The 21,593-nt window shown below is 52.2% G+C and overlaps 2 protein-coding genes across 12 annotated transcripts in view; both read right to left on the bottom strand.

The window, feature by feature from the left end:
* Positions 1–4,192: 4,192 nt before the first annotated feature.
* Positions 4,193–16,849, bottom strand: Rho (rhodopsin). 5 transcript variants are annotated; one of them, XM_021224800.2, is made up of 7 exons: positions 16,540–16,849; positions 15,365–15,524; positions 11,612–11,920; positions 10,016–10,184; positions 8,823–8,988; positions 8,475–8,714; positions 4,193–7,545 (listed from the first exon to the last, which is right to left on the bottom strand). In XM_021224800.2, the coding sequence occupies exons 3-7, from the start codon at positions 11,856–11,858 to the stop codon at positions 7,435–7,437; spliced, it is 933 nt and encodes a 310-aa protein (XP_021080459.1). In that variant the 5' UTR covers positions 11,859–11,920; positions 15,365–15,524; positions 16,540–16,849; the 3' UTR covers positions 4,193–7,434. The 5 variants fall into 5 exon arrangements, with proteins under 5 accessions (XP_021080459.1, XP_021080461.1, XP_021080460.1 ...); XM_021224802.2 differs by having other exon boundaries at positions 11,612–11,848; XM_021224801.2 differs by lacking the exon at positions 16,540–16,849 and having other exon boundaries at positions 15,365–15,567.
* Positions 16,850–18,214: 1,365 nt separating this feature from the next.
* Ift122 (intraflagellar transport 122) overlaps positions 18,215–21,593 on the bottom strand; it is a 69,768-nt gene continuing 66,389 nt past the window's right edge. For 6 of the 7 annotated variants that reach the window (XM_040739269.1, XM_040739270.1, XM_040739267.1 and 3 more), the window contains 5 exons: positions 20,880–20,991; positions 20,528–20,653; positions 19,504–19,583; positions 19,036–19,200; positions 18,215–18,670 (listed from right to left, as the gene is read on the bottom strand). In XM_040739269.1, the coding sequence (XP_040595203.1) occupies positions 18,581–18,670; positions 19,036–19,200; positions 19,504–19,583; positions 20,528–20,653; positions 20,880–20,991 (573 nt within the window). In that variant the 3' untranslated portion in view covers positions 18,215–18,580. The other variant, XM_040739268.1, reaches the window with a different exon arrangement.

The following is a 21,593-nucleotide window of genomic DNA, read 5'->3' as shown; positions in this document are numbered from 1 at the left end:
ATAAGTCACTTTTTCCATCGCACTACCAAATACTGGAACACCGGCCAGGATGGTAAAGCCAGCCGGCTGCCCTGCTAGGGCTGTGACTTGGGAAGGTCCCCCTAAGCCACATCAACTCTCTCCTAGGAAGGGCTGTGTCACCTAGAAGAAAGAAAAAGAGAAATAACTTTTTGGTGAATCACACAGGCCTGAGGAACCTGTTCCCTTGTTGTAAAGCACGCTACAACATACATGACAAGGTCTTATAAAGACAGGAGTTGGAGGCAAATTCCCTAGCAGAATCCCTGACTCAAAGAGTCAAACCAAACAGAAATAAAACAGAGTGGATTGAAAGAAGCTCTCTCTCCTGGCTGAATATCAATGTTTCTCATATGAAATGTGAGACAAGCATTTCTCACAGTGACTGTCAAGGACGACTGGAAACTACACTGGCGCTGGGAGAGGCTGATGGGCAGGCCATCTTAGATGCAACTCAGCATCTCATGGGGCAAAGATGAACTTGCCCCATGGAGCACCTACCCCTCCCTGTGGAGAAGCAGAAGAACATACAAACAGGAACTTTGTCCCAGCATCAGCAGAAATTCAAGGCAAACTAAGATCTTTTCAGGTAGAAACAGGCTAAGCCAATTGAGGCCTGCTGGCAACAGGATGGTCCACAGCTGTGAAAGCGAGGGGGTGATCCCGAAGTACCCTGAAGTCATCCCAGGACTCATGCCAGTGTGGCATCAGCAACTACCCCAGGGGGAGGGGAGGCTAGAGGGTGGGTTAAAGTGGGCTTAACGCTTCTCCCTCTGTGATCTCTTTATTTTCTGGGATTTTCCCAGAGAGAGCTCACCATCATCACAAGATGGGTTTGAGAGCGGCTGTGGCCCTCAAAGTTCTTTGCAGCGAAAACAGATCTCACTCCGTTTCTAGAACCTTCCATAGAGCCCTACTTCCTTTGGGGGCAAATTTGAGTTCTGTCAGTTTCATGGTTCCCTCCTCTCCCTGGAATTCCATAATTCAGCCACACTGCAGATAGGGCTGGGGTTATGGCTTAGTGGTTGAGTCGGGGCTTAGCATCCCTGAGATTCTGGGTTCAACTTTCAGTAACAAACTTTTTAAAATTCTCACTGTGTGGCCTTTGAGTGGGCTACAGCTAATCGGAGGATATCACACTTTGTACTTCTTCTATGTCATGTACAGAGTTTCTGTCTCTGCCCTTATCTATCCTCACACATAATAAGGCTTTGTAGAAGTAAACCCTACATCAGTGCTAACCTTGTGCTGGTGAGATACTGTGGGAATGGTGCTGTCCTGATCCCATTGCCATGGGAGCAAACCCTGGCTAGTCTGTTGGATGCTGAGACCCATGATCCAGTCACTTGTCACCCAGCCACCAGCCAGTTTTAGCCAATTCCTCACTTGACCATGGGTGCTTGAAGGATCCCAGAAGACATGGTCCACGCTGGATTCCCATCAGCAGAATCACCCAGTTAGTCCCTGGAGCTAGCAGAAAAGGTGTGTGATTCCTGCTTTTAAGCTGTGGATTTGAGGCTGTTTGTCACACAGCACAAGGTTGGAATATGTCTTGCTCGCACATGTAAGTAAGACTTGCTCAGGAATGCTAACTCCAACCCCTAGAAGATCAGTCACCAATTCTGAAGCCTCCAGCGCTCTGAGTCACAGCTGTGATGTACAGACCCCTGACTGTTGAGCTCTAAGGTGGAGGAGGGCCGTCTCTGGCACCCAGGCCAACGGTGGCACACAGTAGGCCTTCCAGACTTGGTGCTGTGGTTTTGTGAGTGAACCGAGACCTGTAAATTGCCGCTGGCCCAATGCTCGACAGGGAAAGGGCTCCAGGGAGGCAAAGAGGCAAACGGAGCTGGCACAAATGGGGGCTGCAATTGTGATCCATTTGTGGGGCATTTCCAAGAGCTGAGAAATACAGAGACGCTGTGGTGTAAACATTCCCACGAGCTATGCTGAAACCCTGCTCCCAGGCTGTGCCAGGAGCCAGTTTTGTGTTGAGAAGGAAGTTTGGGGAAAACTCAGAGATCTAAAAATTCTCCAAGGGGATTGCCACTTGACAGGGAGATGATAGCAAGTTAGGGAGACTGCTGACAGCAGTGTCCTCTGCCAACCTACTGACTTCTCTGTGGGGCCGGGGGTAAGCTGCTGCCTTCCTTCTGGAACCTTCTCCTCCCACTCTGGGGTTGCTCCAGTTTCAGGGATAAATGTCCTGAATTCTGAGATGATCAGAGTGCCTCTGCTTTGTACGGTGCCCACTCCTGTGCCATCAGGACACTGGGGCATTTGTTTCCTAACTTTGGTCAATCTGTGCATCAGGTTAGAGTGAGGCTGCAGCCACTGCCGTGCCTGGTGTCTGCATACACTGACATCTTCATCCTTTTACTTACAGACAAAGAGGCTGAAGTTCAGAGTGGGGAAGCTCTTGGATCTTCCCAAGCTCAGACCCTAGGCTGCAACCTGAAAGCCCTCTTCAATATTTAAGATAGGTGTGGCAATTCTAAAATAGCCATTCCGTCTTGAAGCCATCCCTTCAGAAGCTCTTTAAGTCACCCTGGCTGTCGAGGATCCAGCTGGTGAGGCAGCTCCGGGGGCGCCCAGATCCTGTCTTTGCCATCTGCAGTTGTTTGTATGCAGGGTCCTTTTCGTGATCCAGCGTGACTGCGGCAGGTAGGGTCACTGTGACGACCACATTCCAGCCAGCAAAAGGGAAAGCAGGAAAGCAGAGCGTGCTTCCATTCTCTGCAAGGCACAACTCAGAGTCAGCATCTGAGCTGTGGCAGATGAGAGGGAGGGACGACACGCTGTCAGGGCCCTGCTAGAACTTAAGAGGAGCTCACCAACAAAAGAAAGGAAAAACGAAGCTGGCCGGGACACCTAGACTCCTTTCCTGGGACCTCACCAAGCACATGACCTTCCACCAAGGCTGCTTCCTCTGAACCCCGGCCTCACCCCTGGCAGGGAAGCTGTGTGCATCGAACAACTGCTGTATGAAGTGTCACTCATATCAGTGTCTCCTTGATCCTTCTGACCCCCAGTTCTTAGGCTGTGAGTCTCACGTCCACACAGCTTCCTGCCCTTGAATGTGCGAGTGACAGAACTTTGAGAACAGTTACAGTTTCTGAACACACAATGATCAAAAAGCAGTTCAAGGTCAGGTGAGATGGCTCAGCTGGCAAGGGCTGAGTGACATTCCTGGGACCTGTGTGACAGAAGAAAACTGACTTCCAAAAGCTGCCCTCTCACACCCACACTCACACTGTGGCATGCAGCTGTTCCCCCTCCCCTGACAGGTACAATAAACAAAATGTAGTAACATTTTTTGTACTAACTCAAAATCGATGAATCTGAGGTGTTTCAGGCAGGGCTCACCAGTAGTGCACCACGTGACTTCACACCTTGGTTCTGAACATACTTGTGCACATTGTACTGCACACGCCTTCCCAGCATGGAATGTAGCTCAGATTCCAGACTATTCAATGCCACGAGCCACAGGGCTTTGTTTGCTTGTTTTTGCTCTACACACAAAGTATTCTGTGTTATTGGAACCTAATAGTTGAATTGCAGAAAACAAAGACTTTTTAATATTTTCCCACTGCCATCCTTTGTTCGGTATGTGAGTATATTTTTGGTTTGCATTGTGTTAGAATGTTTGATCTTAAGAAATTGTGTTTGAATCGTTGACTTGAGTTTCAGACACAAATCATTCACTTGGGAGCTGGAATGACGCATTAATCAGCAACACACCTGCTGTGCAAGGTTGAGGACCTGAGTTTGGAGCCCCAGGACCGATGTAAAAGCTGGGATGACCCCCATCTGTAACTCCAGCTCTCCACATTCAATCACCCAGGTGAGAGCACCTCTATATGTACACACAGGCATAAGTGTGAACATGTGCATGTGCTCGCGCGCGTGTGCACACACACACACACACACACACACTACACATGCTGTTCAGTACATTTTGGATTGGGATAAAGAAATTATTTCCAACAATTCTTGAAATGGCCTAGACATACTTCTGTCGTGTTATACTATGTATTTATGCGAAGAGGCATTCTCAGCACCGATGATTATAAAACCAAAATCTCAATCAGCCCCAAAGAACACTGTAGATGCTGTGTCCTGCATCACTAAATATTCAGCCAAGATCTAATTCCTTGTGAAAAAGTAGGCACATCCGTCTCATTAGTATGCAAATTTATTTTAATCTTTAATCAATTGTAAAATTGCATATATACCAAAGACTTACTTTACAGTAAGTGTCTGTATGATTATCCATATGTGCTCCTGAATCCCTATATATCTGGGGTCACCCTCAATATTCTTGCAGGCAAAGGGACCAAGGATGGACACAGGTACAGAGGCTCTCTAACCCTTCACCAGCTGAGATGAATCTCACACTCAGCTCAGAGTCACGGCCTAGGTAGTCCAGGGACTTGCCCTGGGACTGGCACTGTGCTTCTTTGGGGCACCCCAGGCTATCTCAAGTGGTGTCTCTTACCTGGGGTGATGGCCCTGTCTGGCTAGAGCCTTGCAAGTGTCCCTTTGGGAACTCCAGATCCCTGCTCAGCCCAGCCCTTAGCCTATACACACCATGACAAGTAACAAGGGGAGGCTGAGGCTGCTTTTCGCCATGACAACAAGAGTATTCTGGTTCTAAAGGGGTATTTTTCCCGCTCTGCAGAAGGCAGGGGCAAAGGTGACACTCCACAGAACAAATGAACTGGGCATGGAAGAGTGAGGTAGGACAAGACCAGGCAACTAAAGTATCCCACCAACATCTAACTCTGGCCCATAAAGCCTGGGAAACAACCAGAGTTGTGGTGGCCATGGGAATACCCTGATCCACCACACACAGGAGCTGTGTCTAGCACATCCCCGCCCCCACCCCTCTGTGCTTGTCTGATCCTGTTCCCCTGGTTTCTTTTGGGGAACACATCCTACAGACTTCTTAACTATATGACGTCAACTTTATCTTGTGGTATAGAAACACATGACAATTGTGGGATCCCAAATCAGGCATAGTGATTGGCTTAGAGGTGATCAGGTGACCCAGGTCTGACTAATCAGAAGATGAATCTCCATATCAGGCATGGTGACTGGCTTGGAGGAAATCAGGTGACTCAAACCTGGCCGAAGAATCTCTATTTTAGACATGCTGATTGGGTTAGGGATAATCAGATGACCTAGATCATAAGAACCTGATCTGAAACCATGGTTATAATAAGGGGCAGAAAATCCTCTTTCTGGAGGGATTAATGGCCCTGGGACTGATGCAGACAATTCTGCCATCTCTAGGGATAGGCCTGTGAGTAAAGTCAACACAAAAGACAGATATAAAGGGTCACAAGTCTGAACTTCTATACCCAGCTGGCCTAAAGTGGAGGGGGAGGTTTCATGTCTATAAGCCAATGAGATCAATTCTGTTTCAGCAGTTGTCACTTGTGACCAAATGAACCCTCATTGGCATCACCTATTGAGACAGCATAGCAGATAACCCCTGCCCTTGCCCACCACAGCACTGAGGGGCTTCCATCCCAGACCCTGGCAACCTTTCCTCCTTGGAGGATGATACTGCTCAACATCTGAGGCACTGCCCATCCCCTTGTTAGGTGGGGGTGTCCTGGTAAGGGCAGGTCTGAGACAACGCCTAGAATTCCAGAATGTGCCAATGTTTTCAGCAAGCCAGGAAGTGGGCTGGCCACATAAGTCCCTAAGCTCTCATCTAATCCCCTTCAAGGACAGTTCTAAGCTCTTCTTTGCAGATACAGAGGCTTAAAAGAGGCCACTCTGTCTCTATTCTGCCCAAGCTGGGTTTCTCAGATTGATGGGGCTGCTACACCACATTCCTCAAGGACCTGGACTGCTGTCCCCACACAGTCTAACTCTCCATGGACAGGGGTCACATAAGATTCCCAGTTTCCATTCCTTTTGTAAGTAAAGAGCTTGAGAGCAACAGACCACCACTGCCAGCAAGTGTAGGAGCTGAGCTTTTAATGCCCCCATTTGCCTCCCTCCCCAGCCAGAACTGGGCCTGCTGGGGGCCCCAACTGTGGTTCTGTGGAGGAGGGATGCAGACTGAAGCTGCTCAATTCTAGTTGCCCAGCATTCCTGTTGACTTCAAACCCAAAACTCTCTGGGAAGAATAAAAACCAAATGCTAAGGAAACAGTATATCCAGCAAGGGAGCTGGGAGCTGGATCCATGAGCATCCTAGGGGGTAAGGCCTGGTCATATCTCACACTGTGTTTCTGAGATCTTCAGAACAAGGGTGTAATCAGGGACTCAGCCACTCCCTGAGGGTAGGCAGATTAGCATGGCTTCTAGAACTCCACACTGGCTTTGAACCGTTGCTACCTGGTTGCTGGTGTGGAAGAGAAAATGTGTCCAGAATTCCAGAAGGAGGGTTGGGTCTCAGGCCAAGTAGGATTAGAAGACATGAACCAAGGATGTCACACTGGAGGTAGGGCCTTGCCTGAGACCCCTGGTCACAATGCTTTCTCAGTCCTAATGGCTGCACCCCACATTGCTGTCACTGTCGTCCCTGTGATCCAGCTCCAGCCCTGCACAGGACTAAAGGCCTAGGTCATTGGTAAAGTCTACTGGGAGTGAGAGAAACACCCTGTCTGAGTGCTTGGGCCCAGACAGTTCCCAAGCAGTCACTAACAAGCAGAGACAATCAGGATGGTTAATTAATTCTATTAATTGATATTATTTGTAACATAACTACCAGCTGTGCTGTTTATATACAAAGTATTTGCACACACACACACATACACAAACATTCTCTCTCTCTCTCTCTCTCTCTCTCTCTCTCTCTCTCTCTCTCCTTCCCCCATCTCTCTGTCTTTGAAGCAGTCACATGCTGTCAGGACCTGGGATTCAGAATTTCCATCTGGGGTTGGGGGAGACAACCAGGGCAGGGATGTAAAAACAATTGCTTATAGATTCCAGCCAAACATGACTGATGTGCCATGTTGGGCACCTGAGGATATACATGTTCCCCTCTATCAATCCCCTCATCCACATATCCATTCATTCAGTCATTCATTCCTCCCTTCGTCCAGCTAGCATTTTATTAATCAGCTATTGCTTGCTCCATTCTGTCCTAGACACTTAGCCCTAAGCTGGGACACTTGTCATGTTGAGAGACAAGCTTGTGGGGAAGGGGTACAGATCCCGCTGGCCCCTGGGAATTGGGGACTCCAGGTCAGGGATCTTGGTGGATGGATGTCCTTTCTTAGGCTGTCCCTGTTGAGTGGGGAACATCATTTTTCTTTCTTGGATTAATTAAAAACAAAGAAAAGAACACTGAGGAAGTCTGCATGACCTCATTCCAACGGGTGCTGCTCCTGGTGGGGACTGTGGCTGGGATGGGTGGGGACAGGAGACTCCTATAGTCAGCCACAGTCTCTGGCCAGGCTTAGGCTGGGGCCACCTGGCTGGTCTCCGTCTTGGAAGCAGTGGCAGAGGCCTCGTCGTCACCCAATGGATTCTTGCCACAGCAGAGGGTTGTGAGCATACAGTTCCGGAACTGGAAGGCAGAGGCTCCAGTTAGTCCCAGGCCCCACCACCCTGCCCAGCCTCAGCCCCACCACCCACAGCAAGTCCCCTCACTAAGTCTGGCTCCCTTGGGGAGTCTGCTAAGTGTATGTTGCCCCACCATCAGAGATGCCAGGAACCCAGCACAAGGGCTTTCAGCAAATGATATTCCAAGGTGCCCTGTGAATGCTTAGGACCTTCTGTGAAAGATCTCTTGTAATTTGAATTTAGGATTTGACCCTTCCTGTAAGTAGGAAAACCAAAGCCCAGAGAGGGAGACATCTGGCTCTGTCAAGGTCACACAGCCTGGACATGGCAGAGCCAGGGTATGAACCCAGAGTCTAATTCAGAGACCACACCTTTTCTGCAGAGATACCATGGCTTTTAACAGCAGCTTTACAAATAGTGAGACCGTTCCATTCCTGGCCTTGGGAACTACTCGACATTTTCTGGTTGTTTTTCTATACAGACTCTCATGTAGCCCAGGTTGGCCACCAGATCACCGTATGGTTTAAGATAACTTTGAACTTCTGACCTGCCTGCTTCAGCCTCCTGAATGCTGGTATAGAGGTGCACAACCATACCTGCTTTGGAGGGGGGGTGCACATCACCATGTAGCCCAGGCTGATCTGGAGCTCAAGATCTGCCTGCCTCAGTGTTTAGATCACATATGTGCCACTGCACACGTGTGCCTGGCTTCTAGCTGACTTATAAAGCAGTCTTCCAGAACAATCGGTCAGATGTATTTCACAGGAGCAGGTGTCAGGTCACCTGGTCACCTGGAGAGCTTACTCCCAGGCTACCCAGAGACTGGGAGGTTCAACCGGAGAGCTCATGGCCTGCCAGCAGTCTGGATGGAATCCACCCTCCCCCCTTCTTTCCCTCACTCCCCCACCCCCGGCCTGACCTCATCCCAGGCACCTGTTTATTCATCATGATGTAGATGACAGGGTTATAGATGGAAGAGCTCTTGGCAAAGAAAGCTGGTAGGGTCATGAAGATGGGGCCAAAGTTGGAGCCTTGGTGGGTGAAGATGTAGAAGGCCACGCTAGCATAGGGAACCCAGCAGATCAGGAAGAAGACGACCATGAGGATGACCATGCGGGTGACTTCTTTTTCTGCCTTCTGTGTGGTGGCTGACTCCTGCTGCTGGGCAGCCGCCTACAGGGGTACAGACCTGTGTCCAGCCCATGGGGTCCAGCCCTGGCACCCAGCTCTGAACACCCAGCATGGGCCTGGAACACACATTAGAGACCCCCCCACTCATACCTCCTTGACTGTGAAAACCAGCTGCCCATAGCAGAAGAAGATGACAATCAAAGGGATGGTGAAGTGGACCACGAACATGTAGATGACGAAGGACTCGTTGTTGACCTCAGGCTTGAGTGTATAGTAGTCAACCCCACACGAGCACTGCATGCCCTCGGGGATGTACCTGAGGGTCAGTGCAAGGGACAATACGGTTGGAGGGGAACAGATGCTCAGCTGGGCATAAGTGTGGGGGCTGTTGAGGCTGGAGCTCCTGTTGGTCTTGGGAAGGATGGTGTCGTTACCTGCTGGCCCCATCGCCAGGTGAGACTTAGCAGTCTCTGCCCTTCGGGCAATCTCAAATTTCCTCCCACTTGACCACACAGCTCTTTTCCACCAGCCTGCTGCCCTTTGGTGGTTTAAGTGAGTTGGCAGAGGGTGCTGGGGAGGAGGGCTGAGGACTGCCCTGTAAATGCAGTAGTTTGGAGATGTGGGTTTCCTAGCAACAGTAATGCATTCTACACTAAGGATGGGCTTGGTGCAGCTTTTAGAAACAAGGATGTTATGATGATGTCTGAGGATGGTGACACTAGGCTGCACTCAGAAACCCCAGAGTGTCCACTGAGTGTATCTGAGGAGGCCTGTTAAGTCCAGGGTTCTGACTCAGCAAGGGCCACTAGGTGAGCTCCCAGAGGGTGGGGAAGAGACGTGAGAAGGAAGCTTCTGATGCTTCTGGGTAACAAACCACTGTCCCTAACCCTCTCTTGTCTTGCCTACAGTTGGAGATAGTAGTCTGGAGGCTAGATAGGACCCAATTCCTGGGACTACAATGACACCATACATGTTGGGAAGGTTCAGCTTCCCCATAGAGCTGAGGTCCAAGGTCAGAGAGAGCTGCCCCATACCCAGGAAAACGCAACCAAAGAGGATTGTAGTTTGGCCTTGGCTTAGCTGAGGATTAGGGGCTTGGCCAAGGTGAAGGGTTGGGGTGTCCAGGGCTCCCCTTGCCATGGGGCTCAGTGATGGAATCACACTCATTGCACCATCACTGGCCCTCCCTTCTCCCCCGCCTTAGACTTTGGCCTGAGAAAGTCACCAGGATGGTTTTAGGGGGCAAGACTATGTTATAGAATGCCTGGAACCGGCCCACAGGCTCTGTGTTCTGAATGGGAACCCCACAAAAGCCTTGCCAGACCCGATGTCAGTGCCATTACCTGGACCAGCCGACGAGCGGGGGAGCAGCACAGGCCAACGCCATGACCCAGGTGAAGGCCACACCCATAATGGCATGGTTCTCCCCAAAACGGAAGTTGCTCATGGGCTTGCAGACCACTACGTATCGCTCAATAGCCAGAACCACCAGGGACCACAGGGCGATTTCACCTGCAAGGTAGTTGGTAGCTATCAGTCCCCCGGCTCTGACCTCAGACCAGAGAGAACAAATGACCCCAGAGAGGACAGGGCAGCATGGGAGTCTCTGCCTTAGGAATGCAGCGAGTTTGAACTGGCCAGGAGGAGGGGAGAATGAAGAATGCATGTGCCAGCGGAGAGCAAAGGACTCCAAAGAACCAAGAACCTCTCTGTTCCGTTAGAGCTTTTGGTCAGGAGAGACACAGCCTTGGGATGACTGAAGCTATGGCTTCGGCTGCACAATGGCTAGTGCTTTGACACGGGAGGAAGAGTGGGCCAAGGAGGGACCTCCAGACCTCAGTCCACATGTCACCCATGGAAGGAAACTCAGTATGGAGAAGGGCCACAAAATAAACCAGCCTGAGACATTGCTGAGTAATGAGAGTGCTACCAGCAAAAGTTTATGGATGACAGGTGTGACCTGTGCCTGACCCTGCAGAGACATATCCATTAGCATGGCACCCTAGCTTCTGTCCAGAGACTGGGGGACTGTGATCACAGAAGGTAACAGAGATGTCACCAAGGTAGCACCCTGGACATGGGGGAGATAAGGCTACATCCTTGGGACTCATGCAAGCTAGACCCATTGCTCTGGCCTTGGGCTTTGTCATACCCACTCTGCCTGTGTCCTCTTATATCCACTGACTACATCGCTGGGTCCCAACCAGGGGGCCCTAAATCTGGTTCCGGCCCTGCCACATCTCTACATGAGTCTTTTGCCTGCCTCAGCTAAACAGACTCCATTGTTCCTGCCGTAGCCTTACTGACCTTCCACACAAATGACAGAAAATGTTTGGAAATCCCTGGTGTGGCAAGGTGGTTCACACCTGTGATCCCAGCACTTGACAAGCTGAGGCAGGAGGATCAGAAGTTCAAGTGCATCCTCAGCCACATAGTTTAAGGCCAGTCTGCACTATGTGAGACTGTCTTCCCCCAAAGATAGAAAGAAAAAGAAAAGAAACAAATGACTCCTCCAGATTCCCAGTGTGTGGAGCACGCACTCATGTTGGAGGCCAACAGGGCTAGGAAGGCAGTCAGATAGATGCCTAGTACACCGACCCTGGACCTGTGTGCCTTTTCTAGCTCATCTTGAGTCTGCCCCAGCTCAGCTGCCTCAGAGGGTTTCCTCACACACCATGACTCCCCAGAGAGCCCCTGACCTCTCTGAAGCCATGACTCTTGCATTACTCATGAGAGAGATGGGTGCTCAACGCTTGCTCTAAACAACAGCCTAGTTCAGCATCAGTGTTGTCAGTGAATAAGCAAGGCCTTCGGATGGTACCGATTGAAGAGGAGTGGAGACAGACCCATTAAGCTGCTGCTCCCAAGCTGCAGACCCTCCTTAGGCCCTTTCATGCCCCCTTGGCCCCCATACTACACCCCAGTCCCTCTGCTCATACCGCCCAGTGTGGCGAAGAAGCCCTCGATGTTGCATCCTGTGGGCCCGAAGACGAAGTAGCCATGCAGTGAGGTGTAGAGTGTGGTGGTGAATCCTCCAAAGACCATGAAGAGGTCAGCCACGGCCAAGTTGAGCAGGATGTAGTTGAGTGGTGTGCGCAGCTTCTTGTGCTGTACGGTGACGTAGAGCGTGAGGAAGTTGATGGGGAAGCCCAGCACGATGAGCAGGAACATGTAAGCTGCCAGCATGGAGAACTGCCATGGTTCAGCCAGGTAGTACTGCGGATACTCAAAGGGGCTGCGCACCACGCCTGTGGCGTTGGAGAAGGGCACATAAAAATCGGGGCCCTCTGTGCCATTCATGGCTGCGGCCCTCGAGGCTGCCCCAGGGGCTGTTCGTCAGTAGAGACCGAGGCTGCCTGGTGAGCTCAGCCACCTACAGCTCCCACAGCGCAACTCCAGGCATCAGCCCCCCCAAGACCCTTATAAAGTGACCTTCTCTCCCTAAGCCAGAGGCTGATTCAGCATCTGGGAGATATCATCCTAAGAATACTAATCCCACTGCTGCCACTGGGGCCTAATTGGCTTGCAGAGGGGCCAAGGTGACACCGGGTGGAGGCCCTTGAGTAAAGGAAGGGTGTCTCATCTTGTCTTCCCCAGAGTCCCCCAGGAATTTTCTACCCATGTCACTCCAGTGGCTTCAGGCTGCTTCAGGACCCTAAGTTCATTTCTCCACAATGCTCCAACTGACAATGCCTCTCCCTGAAGTCTCCTACCGTGGCCCTTCCCAGTCCCCTGGCCCTGACACGAGCTCCTTTGGACAGATCTGAGCACAGTGAGCTCAGTCCATTTCCACCCGCCCCACCCCCCCCCACTCGGGCCCAGCAGCTCGATAACTATTTGTTGCATTCAATTGGAATTTGCTCACTCACTTGTTCATTAAACATTTATGAGCCGGCCACCTGGGAGACAAAGGAGGCCGTGGCCCTGCTTAGAGCACTTCTGGCCTGAGCAAGACTCAGCCAGAGGAAGAAACACATTCCAGTCCAGGGAGGGATGACCATGAACTACAGAGAAGAGGGTGGCCTGCTCGGGTGGGGCAGAACATGGGCCTCCGAATAAAGAAACAGGCTGCCAGGATATTCAGGTGCTTGCGTGGGGCCTGGAGGCCATGGTGAGGGCCTAAGAAGTTTTGCCTTATCTAGAAGGCAACAGACATACAGCTGCGTTAATCTCAGGGGTACAGAGGATAACCAGACACCTGGGCCTTCAGGGTATCAGAACTCTGTGTAGGCTGAGAGATGCTGGCACTGGCCTGGTAGAGATGCCAGTCTGAGGGAGAAGCTGGTCCTGGACTAGCCTGATGTCTGAGGATATGGGGCCAGCGTATCTGCCATGTAGCTAAGGTCCCCGGAAGCCCCCATGTGTAGGTTGCTCTAGGACCACTGTCTAGCTGACATATGCCTGGAGCACCCACTAAGTGACAGGCAAGCGATTTGTTTCTGGGGGCTCACAGGAGACAAGGAAGCACTGGTTGCAAGAAGCCAGCACCCCGTGAGGGGGATGGCGGTGAGGAGCAGTTTCACGGGCTAGTCAAAGAACAGGAGGAGAGGTTGCTCTAGCAGAAGCTTATGAAGGCCTCTCTGAGAAGGTGGGGTTGAGTTAAGAGTGGATGATGGGAGAAAACACCATGCCACTTGCCACACAGCTCCCCAGACCCTGAAGCCAGGTAGGAGCCTGGTCAGGGAAGTGTTCGCCCTTAAGCCCTCTCTTGCTCAGTCTCTTCCCACCTGGGATTCCTAGGTGTGTCTGCTCAGAAAATCGATCCCTTCCCTGCACGTTCCCTGAGTGAGAAAAAGAGCACAGGACTGGTATGTGTGTCAGGGGGTGGGAGCTGGCATCTAGCAGTTTAAGGAGTGTGGTTTGGTGATTAAGACCAACATTAATGAGGTCAAGGTGGAGACGTGACCCTGGTGGTCACCCCATGATCTACCCCGGCCCCCACCCAGCTCAGCTGCACCTCAGCAGCCTTGGCAGCCAGCTGGTGTTGGGATCAGTTGGCTTCGCCCATCGCCTGGGTTCTAGTGTGAACCTACAGGGTGGAGTAGGCACACAGTAGGAGCTTAGTAAACACCTGCTGACCCAATGAGTGAGTAGGCACACAGTAGGAGCTTAGTAAACACCTGCTGACCCAATGAGTGAGTAGGCACACAGTAGGAGCTTAGTAAACACCTGCTGACCCAATGAGTGAGTAGGCACACAGTAGGAGCTTAGTAAACACCTGCTGACCCAATGAGTGAGTAGGCAGACAAGGCCTCCTCTGGAAGCACTGTCTGCTCTAAACTGGGGTAACAGACACTGCTTCACAGGTCGAAAGCTGTCACCGAGATGAGGGGACACCACAGTCAGTACAGTGTGGGTGAGACAAGGTCAGAGTAAGTCCTTGGAAGTCCTTAGTTCTGATTGGCTCTGCATCTTCACTTGCAGAGACCGAGGCCTGGAGTCCACAGTGGGTCACCAAAGTCACATGATTGGCCAGCCACTGCCAGGGCTATACCTACACAGTCTACAGAGTTCTGTGGGTTTCCACTGCCATTCTCCTTCCCTCATCAAAACATAGTTCGTAGGGGAGGCTGTGCCTCTCTGCCTCATCGGAGCAACAGTCACTAAGGAAAGCACCTGCACTGAGTCACACGGACTCAGATGGAGTCATGGTCACCCAAGAGGAGGACCAGATGCTAGCCTGTGTCTCTGAGTCAGCAGGATACCCCGGAAAATCCCACATCCTCCTTCTGGGCCTGAGTTTGCTGGGTCTGGGAACCCTGGGCACAACAACCATATCCAAATTGCGCCTGGCCTGCTGTCCCCACCAGCACAACTGACGTGCCCTGGCTCCTGTGCACACACTCAGTGTCCCATCCAGGCCCTGAACCAGCACAGAGGCATCCCTTCCTGATCACCTGCCTCTGCAGGCTGATGGAACTTGTCACCTCAGTCCTTCTGCTCCTCCCTCAGGTCCCCGAGGAGAGTCAACACCATCACGCTCCACACCAGGGCTCCGCCACATTGTGTGTCTTGTCTACAGTCTGCATTGTCACCACCTAGACCAGTGGTTCCCAGCCTGTGGTTCACAAACTCTTTGGGGGTCGCATATCAGACATTTACATTACAATTCATAACAGTAGCATAATTACATTTATGAAGTAGCAACAAAATAAAGTTTACGGTTGGGGGAATCACCACAATATGAGGAACTATATTAAAGGGTCACAGAATTTGGAAGGTTGAGAACCACTGACCTAGACCATCTTGCTGTCCTACTGAACCAAACTCATTAGCGTATCTGGGATGCAGGTCAGCTGCGCCTGTTTCTGTGCATTCAGCTCTTGGCCCACAGCAGTAGGTGTTTAAGACACCACCCCTGTAGGCTAGGAACCCTCAGCAGAAGTGAAGTACGAAGTCTGGCTGACCTGCAGCCTGGGTTCTCACCCTCTCGAGTATTGGAAAGCTCAATGCTGCACAGGACTGGGGGTTATTGGGGCTGGGCTGTGAAGACCTGTGAGGTGCTTGGTTGCCAGGACCCGGGAAGCTATCTCTGAGGCTAGCTACAGCCATGTTGGCTGCTCAGAAGTACGGGCAGTCGGGCAGTCGCAGGGCACTGATTAGGATTAGGATTAGCCACCAGTGCTAATAGCTCTTAAGCCTCAGAAGGGAAAAGTGCTGCTGGGTCAGCAGGCCCCTCCCTTTCTTCTCACCTGTGGCTTAGTTCTCCTGGCTGTGTCACCAAGGCCTTGCTGAGGGCATCAAGGGAACCTGGGAAGACACAGGCGTTCACTCCTTTCCTTCCTTACACTCCCGATGTCTTCTACACGCTCTATTGTGTTGAGCGCTGTGTCGTCTCAGGGAGTAGATGAACTAACAGGGAGAAGCAGCCATTTGCCCTAGCCCCACCTGCCCGGTTTAGCTCTTGTCTTTCTGTGTAAACCGGAAGTCAGTCAAGAGGCATAGCAGAGCCCTGGGGGTGGGGGGGGGGACAGGGGCTTCTGGCTTTAGTGGCTTTTCAGACAGAATCTATAGAAATGTAAGTCCCAAAGGAGCACAGGTGGCCTCAGAGGGTGGCCTCAGAGCCTTGGAGCAGGCCCACGAGCCTGGGGGCCAGCTGGCTGGCACTGAGAAGCCACTGGGGGTCAGAAGCAGGGAAGGAACACAATTGCTCCTGTGCTCACGGAAGGTGTTTGCAGTCTGGGTGAAGGATGGGCGAGCAGTCCCGGGCAGGTGTTGTGAAATATTATTTTACGATGTGATGCATCTGTTTATGCTGTGGAACATTTGTGTAATGATACAAAGATATGTTACATTCTTTTATGTTGCATTTAACTCTGTGAAGCTGTGTTACTTTGCCTTTCTAAAACACCTGATTGGTCTAATAAAGAGTTGAATGGCCAATAGCAAGGCAGGAGAAAGGATAGTCTAGATTGGCAGGTAGAGAGAATAAATAGGAGAAAAAAGAGATCTAGGCGTGAGAGAAGGAGTACGACTCCAGGGGCCAGCCACCCAGCCAGCCATGGAGTAAAAGTAAAAGTAAGATTACAGAAACAAGAAAAGGAAAGAGCCCAGAGGCAAAACGTAGATGGGATAATTTAAGTAAAGCTGGCTAGAAACAAGCTAAGGTTGGGCATTCATAAGAATATGTCTGTGTGTGTGTGTGTGCGCGCGCGTGCGTGCGTGCGTGCGTGTGTGTGTGCGATGTATTTGGGTGGCAGCTGGGTGGCAGGCCCCAAAAGAGTTAAGAGTAACAAACAGCCAACAACAGGAGGGGGCGTGGCTCTGTAGGCGCCTTCCCTGGTGGTGACCTCAGTGCCCCAATCACCTCTGCCATTGCTGTGTACGCCCCAGGCCAGGGAAGAGGCACAACAGAGGGATGTCAAACCTGTGAGGCAGAACCAAGGAGGATTCCTAGCTTCAGTAGCCATGTAGAGGGAGAGGTAAGGAATGGAGAGCCACAGACACCCTGCTGGTTATGGCTCAGTTATTCAGCTGCCATCTTCCCCTTCCTCACTGTGGACATGACACAAGCCCTGACAGGCTTCCCACGCTATGGGGCTCCAGTAGTCACCCTTCCCTGATCTCATCCTCTTCCTGACAGAACTGACACCTCCAGCCCCTTTGCTAACTGGCTTCCGTCAGGGCCGCTGTGCGCCCCATTCACAGGTGCCGGCTACAGCTGAAAGCGCCGTATTCAAGCTGAAGAAGGGCCCTGTGTACAGATGCAGGTAGGGAAGAGAGCCGAGTGTGGGGCTCGGTGGAAGGCTGCATATGGGAGCAGGCCCAACTGTGCTTCGGCAGGTACGTTTGTTCACCACAGAGAGAGCCTCTGGCCTCAGTTTCACCGTCTGTGTGTGGGCACCCTAGAGGCCACTCAGACCAGACTCGATGCATTGTCAAGAACTGGAGCTGCGGCCAGGCCCAGCCTCAGGGGCTTGGCTCCCAGCAGGAGGACTCTCCGGAATTTCTGTTATGGGCTGAGAGGATGCATGCCGGCATCTCAGACAGCCCCCCCCCCACGCCTTAGACCATCTGATCTGTCACTGATTGACGCCTGTTGGGTAGCTGGCACTGTTTCCTCTCTCGCCCCACTTTTTTCCCAGCCATATGCAAATGATTTCAGTTCAAGGCACTCGCTAATGGAAATCCTAACACATTAATAAATGTTTAGTGCGAGAGAGAGCATGCATGATCATAAGCAATTAGACACTCGACGGAGGAGTTGTGTTGGCACAACTGTCTGGTTCCCTCCTTCGTTCCCTCCATCATCTCCACAGAGGCAGAGGGGGTGGGGAGGGCCTGGACCTTGCCTGGCTCCCCGCTTATCTCCACAGAGGCAGGCTGGAAGGGCCTGGACCATGCCTGACTTCTGTCACGCACTCAGTTCTCATCTCTGTCCCTGCAGTGGGCCTGCTACCACAAGGGGACTTCAGCATGGTTCCCATTTGCTCAACCTCCCCGCTCCCACTAAGACACCCTGTGTGTGCCGTGGGGGGTGTTGCTGCCTGTCCTTGGACAGGTGGCGGGCGGGAGGACTTCAGAGATTACACTCTAGGTGCCCAGTCATGACTGGAAGTCCAAGGCCCTAACACCTGCTGCTCTTCTAGTCATAACCCGCACAGGGCTGTGGCTGCACAGAGGTGCCCAGTGTGGGTTCTCCTTCCAGATTCTGCCCGGCAACCCTTCCCACAACAGTCTATGGATCCCAACTGGAAGCCCATGCTTCATGCCCTGGAAGGAAAGAGAGGAGCCACAAGGCTGAGTACCCTGTGGAAGGGACCCCATGACTGATGTACAGAGCAGCTCCAAGGACAAGACTATTCTTTGGAGCCAGGTATCTTACTTTCTTGTCAAAATGGATCCTCATTAAAACAAAATAAATAAACAACAACAAAAACACCCATGCCCCTGCCCCTTCCCATGCTGCTGTTTGATTAGATTACGTTTTAAGAGCATGCAAAAGCAATGTTCCTTTCAGATCAAATTAGAAACAGGTGCACTTTTGCATAAGGAAATTAAGTTGCAGACAATATGAGGATTTGCTAAAACGCAGACACTGATGAAAACGAGTAGCCCTTTTATTTGTCGTTATTGAGGCAATCTGTTGGCAAAGTGTGCACGGTAACGGTCTGACAGATCTGTGGACACCAGCAGGCTGCCATGAACACTTGAGCCCTTCTGAAAGTAACAGATTTCTTTTTCTTAGAAAATATATGTACGTTCTCCTCTCCATCTCCCAGTGCTATTTACAAGGCACGAAATGCCATAAATAGGAAATCTGTGGTTACACAAGGCGAGGCCCCTCCCCCACATACAAACTTCATCTGGGCAGGAGACATATTCTGAGGGTTTAATTCTTTCTCCCCGACAATCTGGGGACAGCAAGGAGGCCAGGGGAGCAGGTGGTCCCAGAGGCCAGTCAGTGCTCACGGGCCAGGATCGTCGATGCGTCTCCGGCAGTAGGGGCAGCAGGCGTGCTGGAGTACCAGCAGCTCATAGTCCTCCGAATGGAACATCTGAGGAGAGACAGCCTATGACACAGGGAAGCCGGGCCAGGTGCCCCTCAAGCCCTGAGCCTGGGCTGGGACATGTTGCCCTGGGAAGTGGCTAAGCAGTGGGTTGCCGCCAACAACAGCAGACCTGTAGTGTGCTGGCCTGAGGACCGGAGGGCTCTATATTCTGAATGAACTTCACAGGTACATCATCCTTCACTCAGGGCAGCAGAGCGGGAACCAGGAAAGGCCCACTGCAGCCAGCTGGGCAGATGCAAGTGAGGGGAAGCCTGTGACCAGCTCGTAATCCTCCCCCTACACGCCCAGCTTCCCACGGGAGATACTGAGAATGGAAGAGCAGGAGAGGCTGCCTGTGGTAGGCTGGGTACCTGAAAGCAGGAGGGGCACATGGTGATGGAGGCATCGGGGAGCAGCGAGCGGAAGTACTGCCATTGCAGCGGCGGGGGCCAGCGCTTGATGAGAACATCCCTTCGGCTCATGGAACGCAGCACTGACCGGTTCACCACCACAGGCACGAACTCAGAGCTACCTTGCTGTGAGGAGTATGTATGTGGGTGTTATGCCCTTGGCTTGATTCCAGGATCCTTGGTGACCAAAGGGACACCACCACATCTCAACTCCAGCAGCCCTGACAGTGACATGCTCCCCATGGCAGCACTGAAGTGGCCTCAGAATCACCCGGTCACACAGGAAGCTGTCCAGTTCTCTTTCCCACTGCTGTGTCTGAAGTTGTAGCTGACTGCCACACTAGCTGAGGGTCCCTGTGTGCCTGTGGAAAAGGACTGATGGCTTTCCCCCAGGCCTCGCAGTGCCCTCCCACTCTTGAGGTAGCTCACCTCAAAGCTCAGCTTGGCTGTGAACGGGTCATCATTGCCTATGGAGTCCATGGTCTCATCCAGCCTCAGCGTCTGTGAATCTGGAGGGTTCTGGTCAAGGATGGAGCTGGGGACTCAGGAAGGCACAGGCACCACCCTCTAGCCCACATGCTCACTCCCAGGAGCTCAGCCAGGTCTTTCCTCTCTCACAGACTTGGGGGGAATATTACAGTGGCTGGGAGAGGCCCCTGGGAGAAAGATGGGGAGGAGGGTACAGACCAGAGGAGAAGGGGCCCCCGGGATCATCTGCTTCCCCTACCCTCTAGTCCCACCAGGGCTCACAGGGAGTGGCCATTCAAGGGCCCTGAGTAGGTGGAGACCATAGACCCAGCTGCAGCTCGAGAAACTCAGCAGTCACAGCCATGGAGTGAAGGGCAAAAACTCTTAGAGAACCCACTCCTACCAGCCTTCCCTCTGCCCAATGGTGATGGTGCTGGTATAAGGCCCAGGCAGGAGGGCCTCATGTAAGGATTAGGTGGGTATGGCTAAGTTCCACTGAGGAGCACCAAGGTACAGGGGATCAGCTGGGCTGGGGTCTCAGCCATACTACGGGCAGCCATTTCTGTAGCTCCCTAAGGATGAAGAACTTGGACAGCAGAACCAGGGGGACAGAGAGGCCTCTACAAGGATGGGATGGACATCCAGGAGCTAGTAGTGACTGCTACTATTGCATGAAAAAGCTACCTGAGCCAAAAGCTGGGGTTCTGTCAAGCATATACACACTATGCCTTCTGCTTAGTTATGGGCAGAAAAGCAGGATCAGTGCCTTCAGGAACAGAGTAGGGAGACCTCACAGGAACATGCAGGTGCCGCTTTCCCTGTGCCTACAGGCTCTGGCCAGCTCTCTGCCCGTCTCTGATGTCAGTCCTCACTACGTGGAGATCTCCCCAGTCTTTCTGGGTCTCTTTCCTTCTGTCTCTGCCTGTTGGCACAGCCCATACTGAGACCCCTGCCCTGCCTGGCCCAGGCCTGGAGCACAGGATACTGTTGCTTGCAATCTCCTGCCATTTGCTTTCCCTCTTGTGTCTTGGTGCCTCCAGGTCGATGAGGGCAACAGCTTCTTCGTCCGTGATTCCCTCTTCTAGGTAGAATTCCACCAGGTGCAGCACCTCTGGAGGAACAGGGAGGGGCTGGGGGATGGCCAGAGCATGCCCCTTTCCCCAAGCAGCCTGTCCACAGGTTAGTGGACAGTACATGCATGAGGAGGACCAGGCCTCCATCAGCAGCCCCTCCCCGCAGCAGCTGCTTTGAAGGAGGGGGCCAGGATAGCTCCTGCAACCTCCCAGACTGAACGATGGACCCCAGCTTGTCATCATGCAGTGTCACGAGTGGCTCACCATAGGAAGAGGCAGAGAAGATGAAGGGCTGGCGGCAGTTGATGCACACGTTGCCCAGGTTGTTCAGTAGTGGGTTGTTGGTGGAACAGCGGTAGCACAAGGGTACCAGTTCCTACAAAAGAAGCACACATCTGCCCGGGCTGAACCAGAAGTACACACATCCACTTCCTCCAGGGCAAAGAAAGGACTACATGCTGTGGGGAAGCTGGCCAAGGTCTGCAGGTACAACTGAGATTACACCTGAGCCCCACTAACCCAGACACCTCCTCCAAGCCAGGCCTCAGCAGGACACTGTCTTCATAGGAACAACTGTATCCACTGTCACTTCCTGCCACTCACCAGGCTCGAGGCACTGTGTCAGGCACATCATTTATGTGCAGATGGTTTATAGACACCCACCTGATAGAGCTAGGAAACGGTGGACCTAGGATTTGAACCCTGGCCTAGTGATGACAAGTCCCTGCTCTGAGCTTGAAATCAGGGCTATATAGATCTGGGTTGTTGCAGCTGCAGGAAATTTGTTGGGATAGGGCCTGGAAGAGCACAGGGACACCCAGGAAAAGGGTCAGCCCTGAGCAAGGCTTGGGGGAAGAGACAATCTCTGGACACAGAGGGGCCGTGACAGGGCTGGAGGTGAGGGTGGGTTGGAGCACAGCAGGCTGAGTGGAGAGCAGAGGGCAGAGGACAGCTAAGCAGGAGGGGACAAGACAGCAC

The sequence above is a fragment of the Mesocricetus auratus genome, unplaced genomic scaffold, assembly GCF_017639785.1.
Source record: "Mesocricetus auratus isolate SY011 unplaced genomic scaffold, BCM_Maur_2.0 Super-Scaffold_100676, whole genome shotgun sequence".
NCBI classification, from domain to species: Eukaryota; Metazoa; Chordata; class Mammalia; order Rodentia; family Cricetidae; genus Mesocricetus; species Mesocricetus auratus.
The sequence above is the reverse complement of the archived record's forward strand: the minus strand, read 5'-3'. Positions and strand labels throughout refer to the sequence as shown.

Coding starts and splice junctions, on each gene's coding strand:
- Rho (XM_005066100.4), bottom strand. CDS start 11,972: ATGAATGGCACAGAGGGCCCCGATTTTTATGTGCCCTTCTCCAACGCC. Junction 8,989..10,015: donor CCGCTCGTCGGCTGGTCCAG/GTAATGGCACTG, acceptor ACTGACCCTCAG/GTACATCCCCGAGGGCATGC. Junction 7,546..8,474: donor ACATCATGATGAATAAACAG/GTGCCTGGGATG, acceptor TCTGCCTTCCAG/TTCCGGAACTGTATGCTCAC.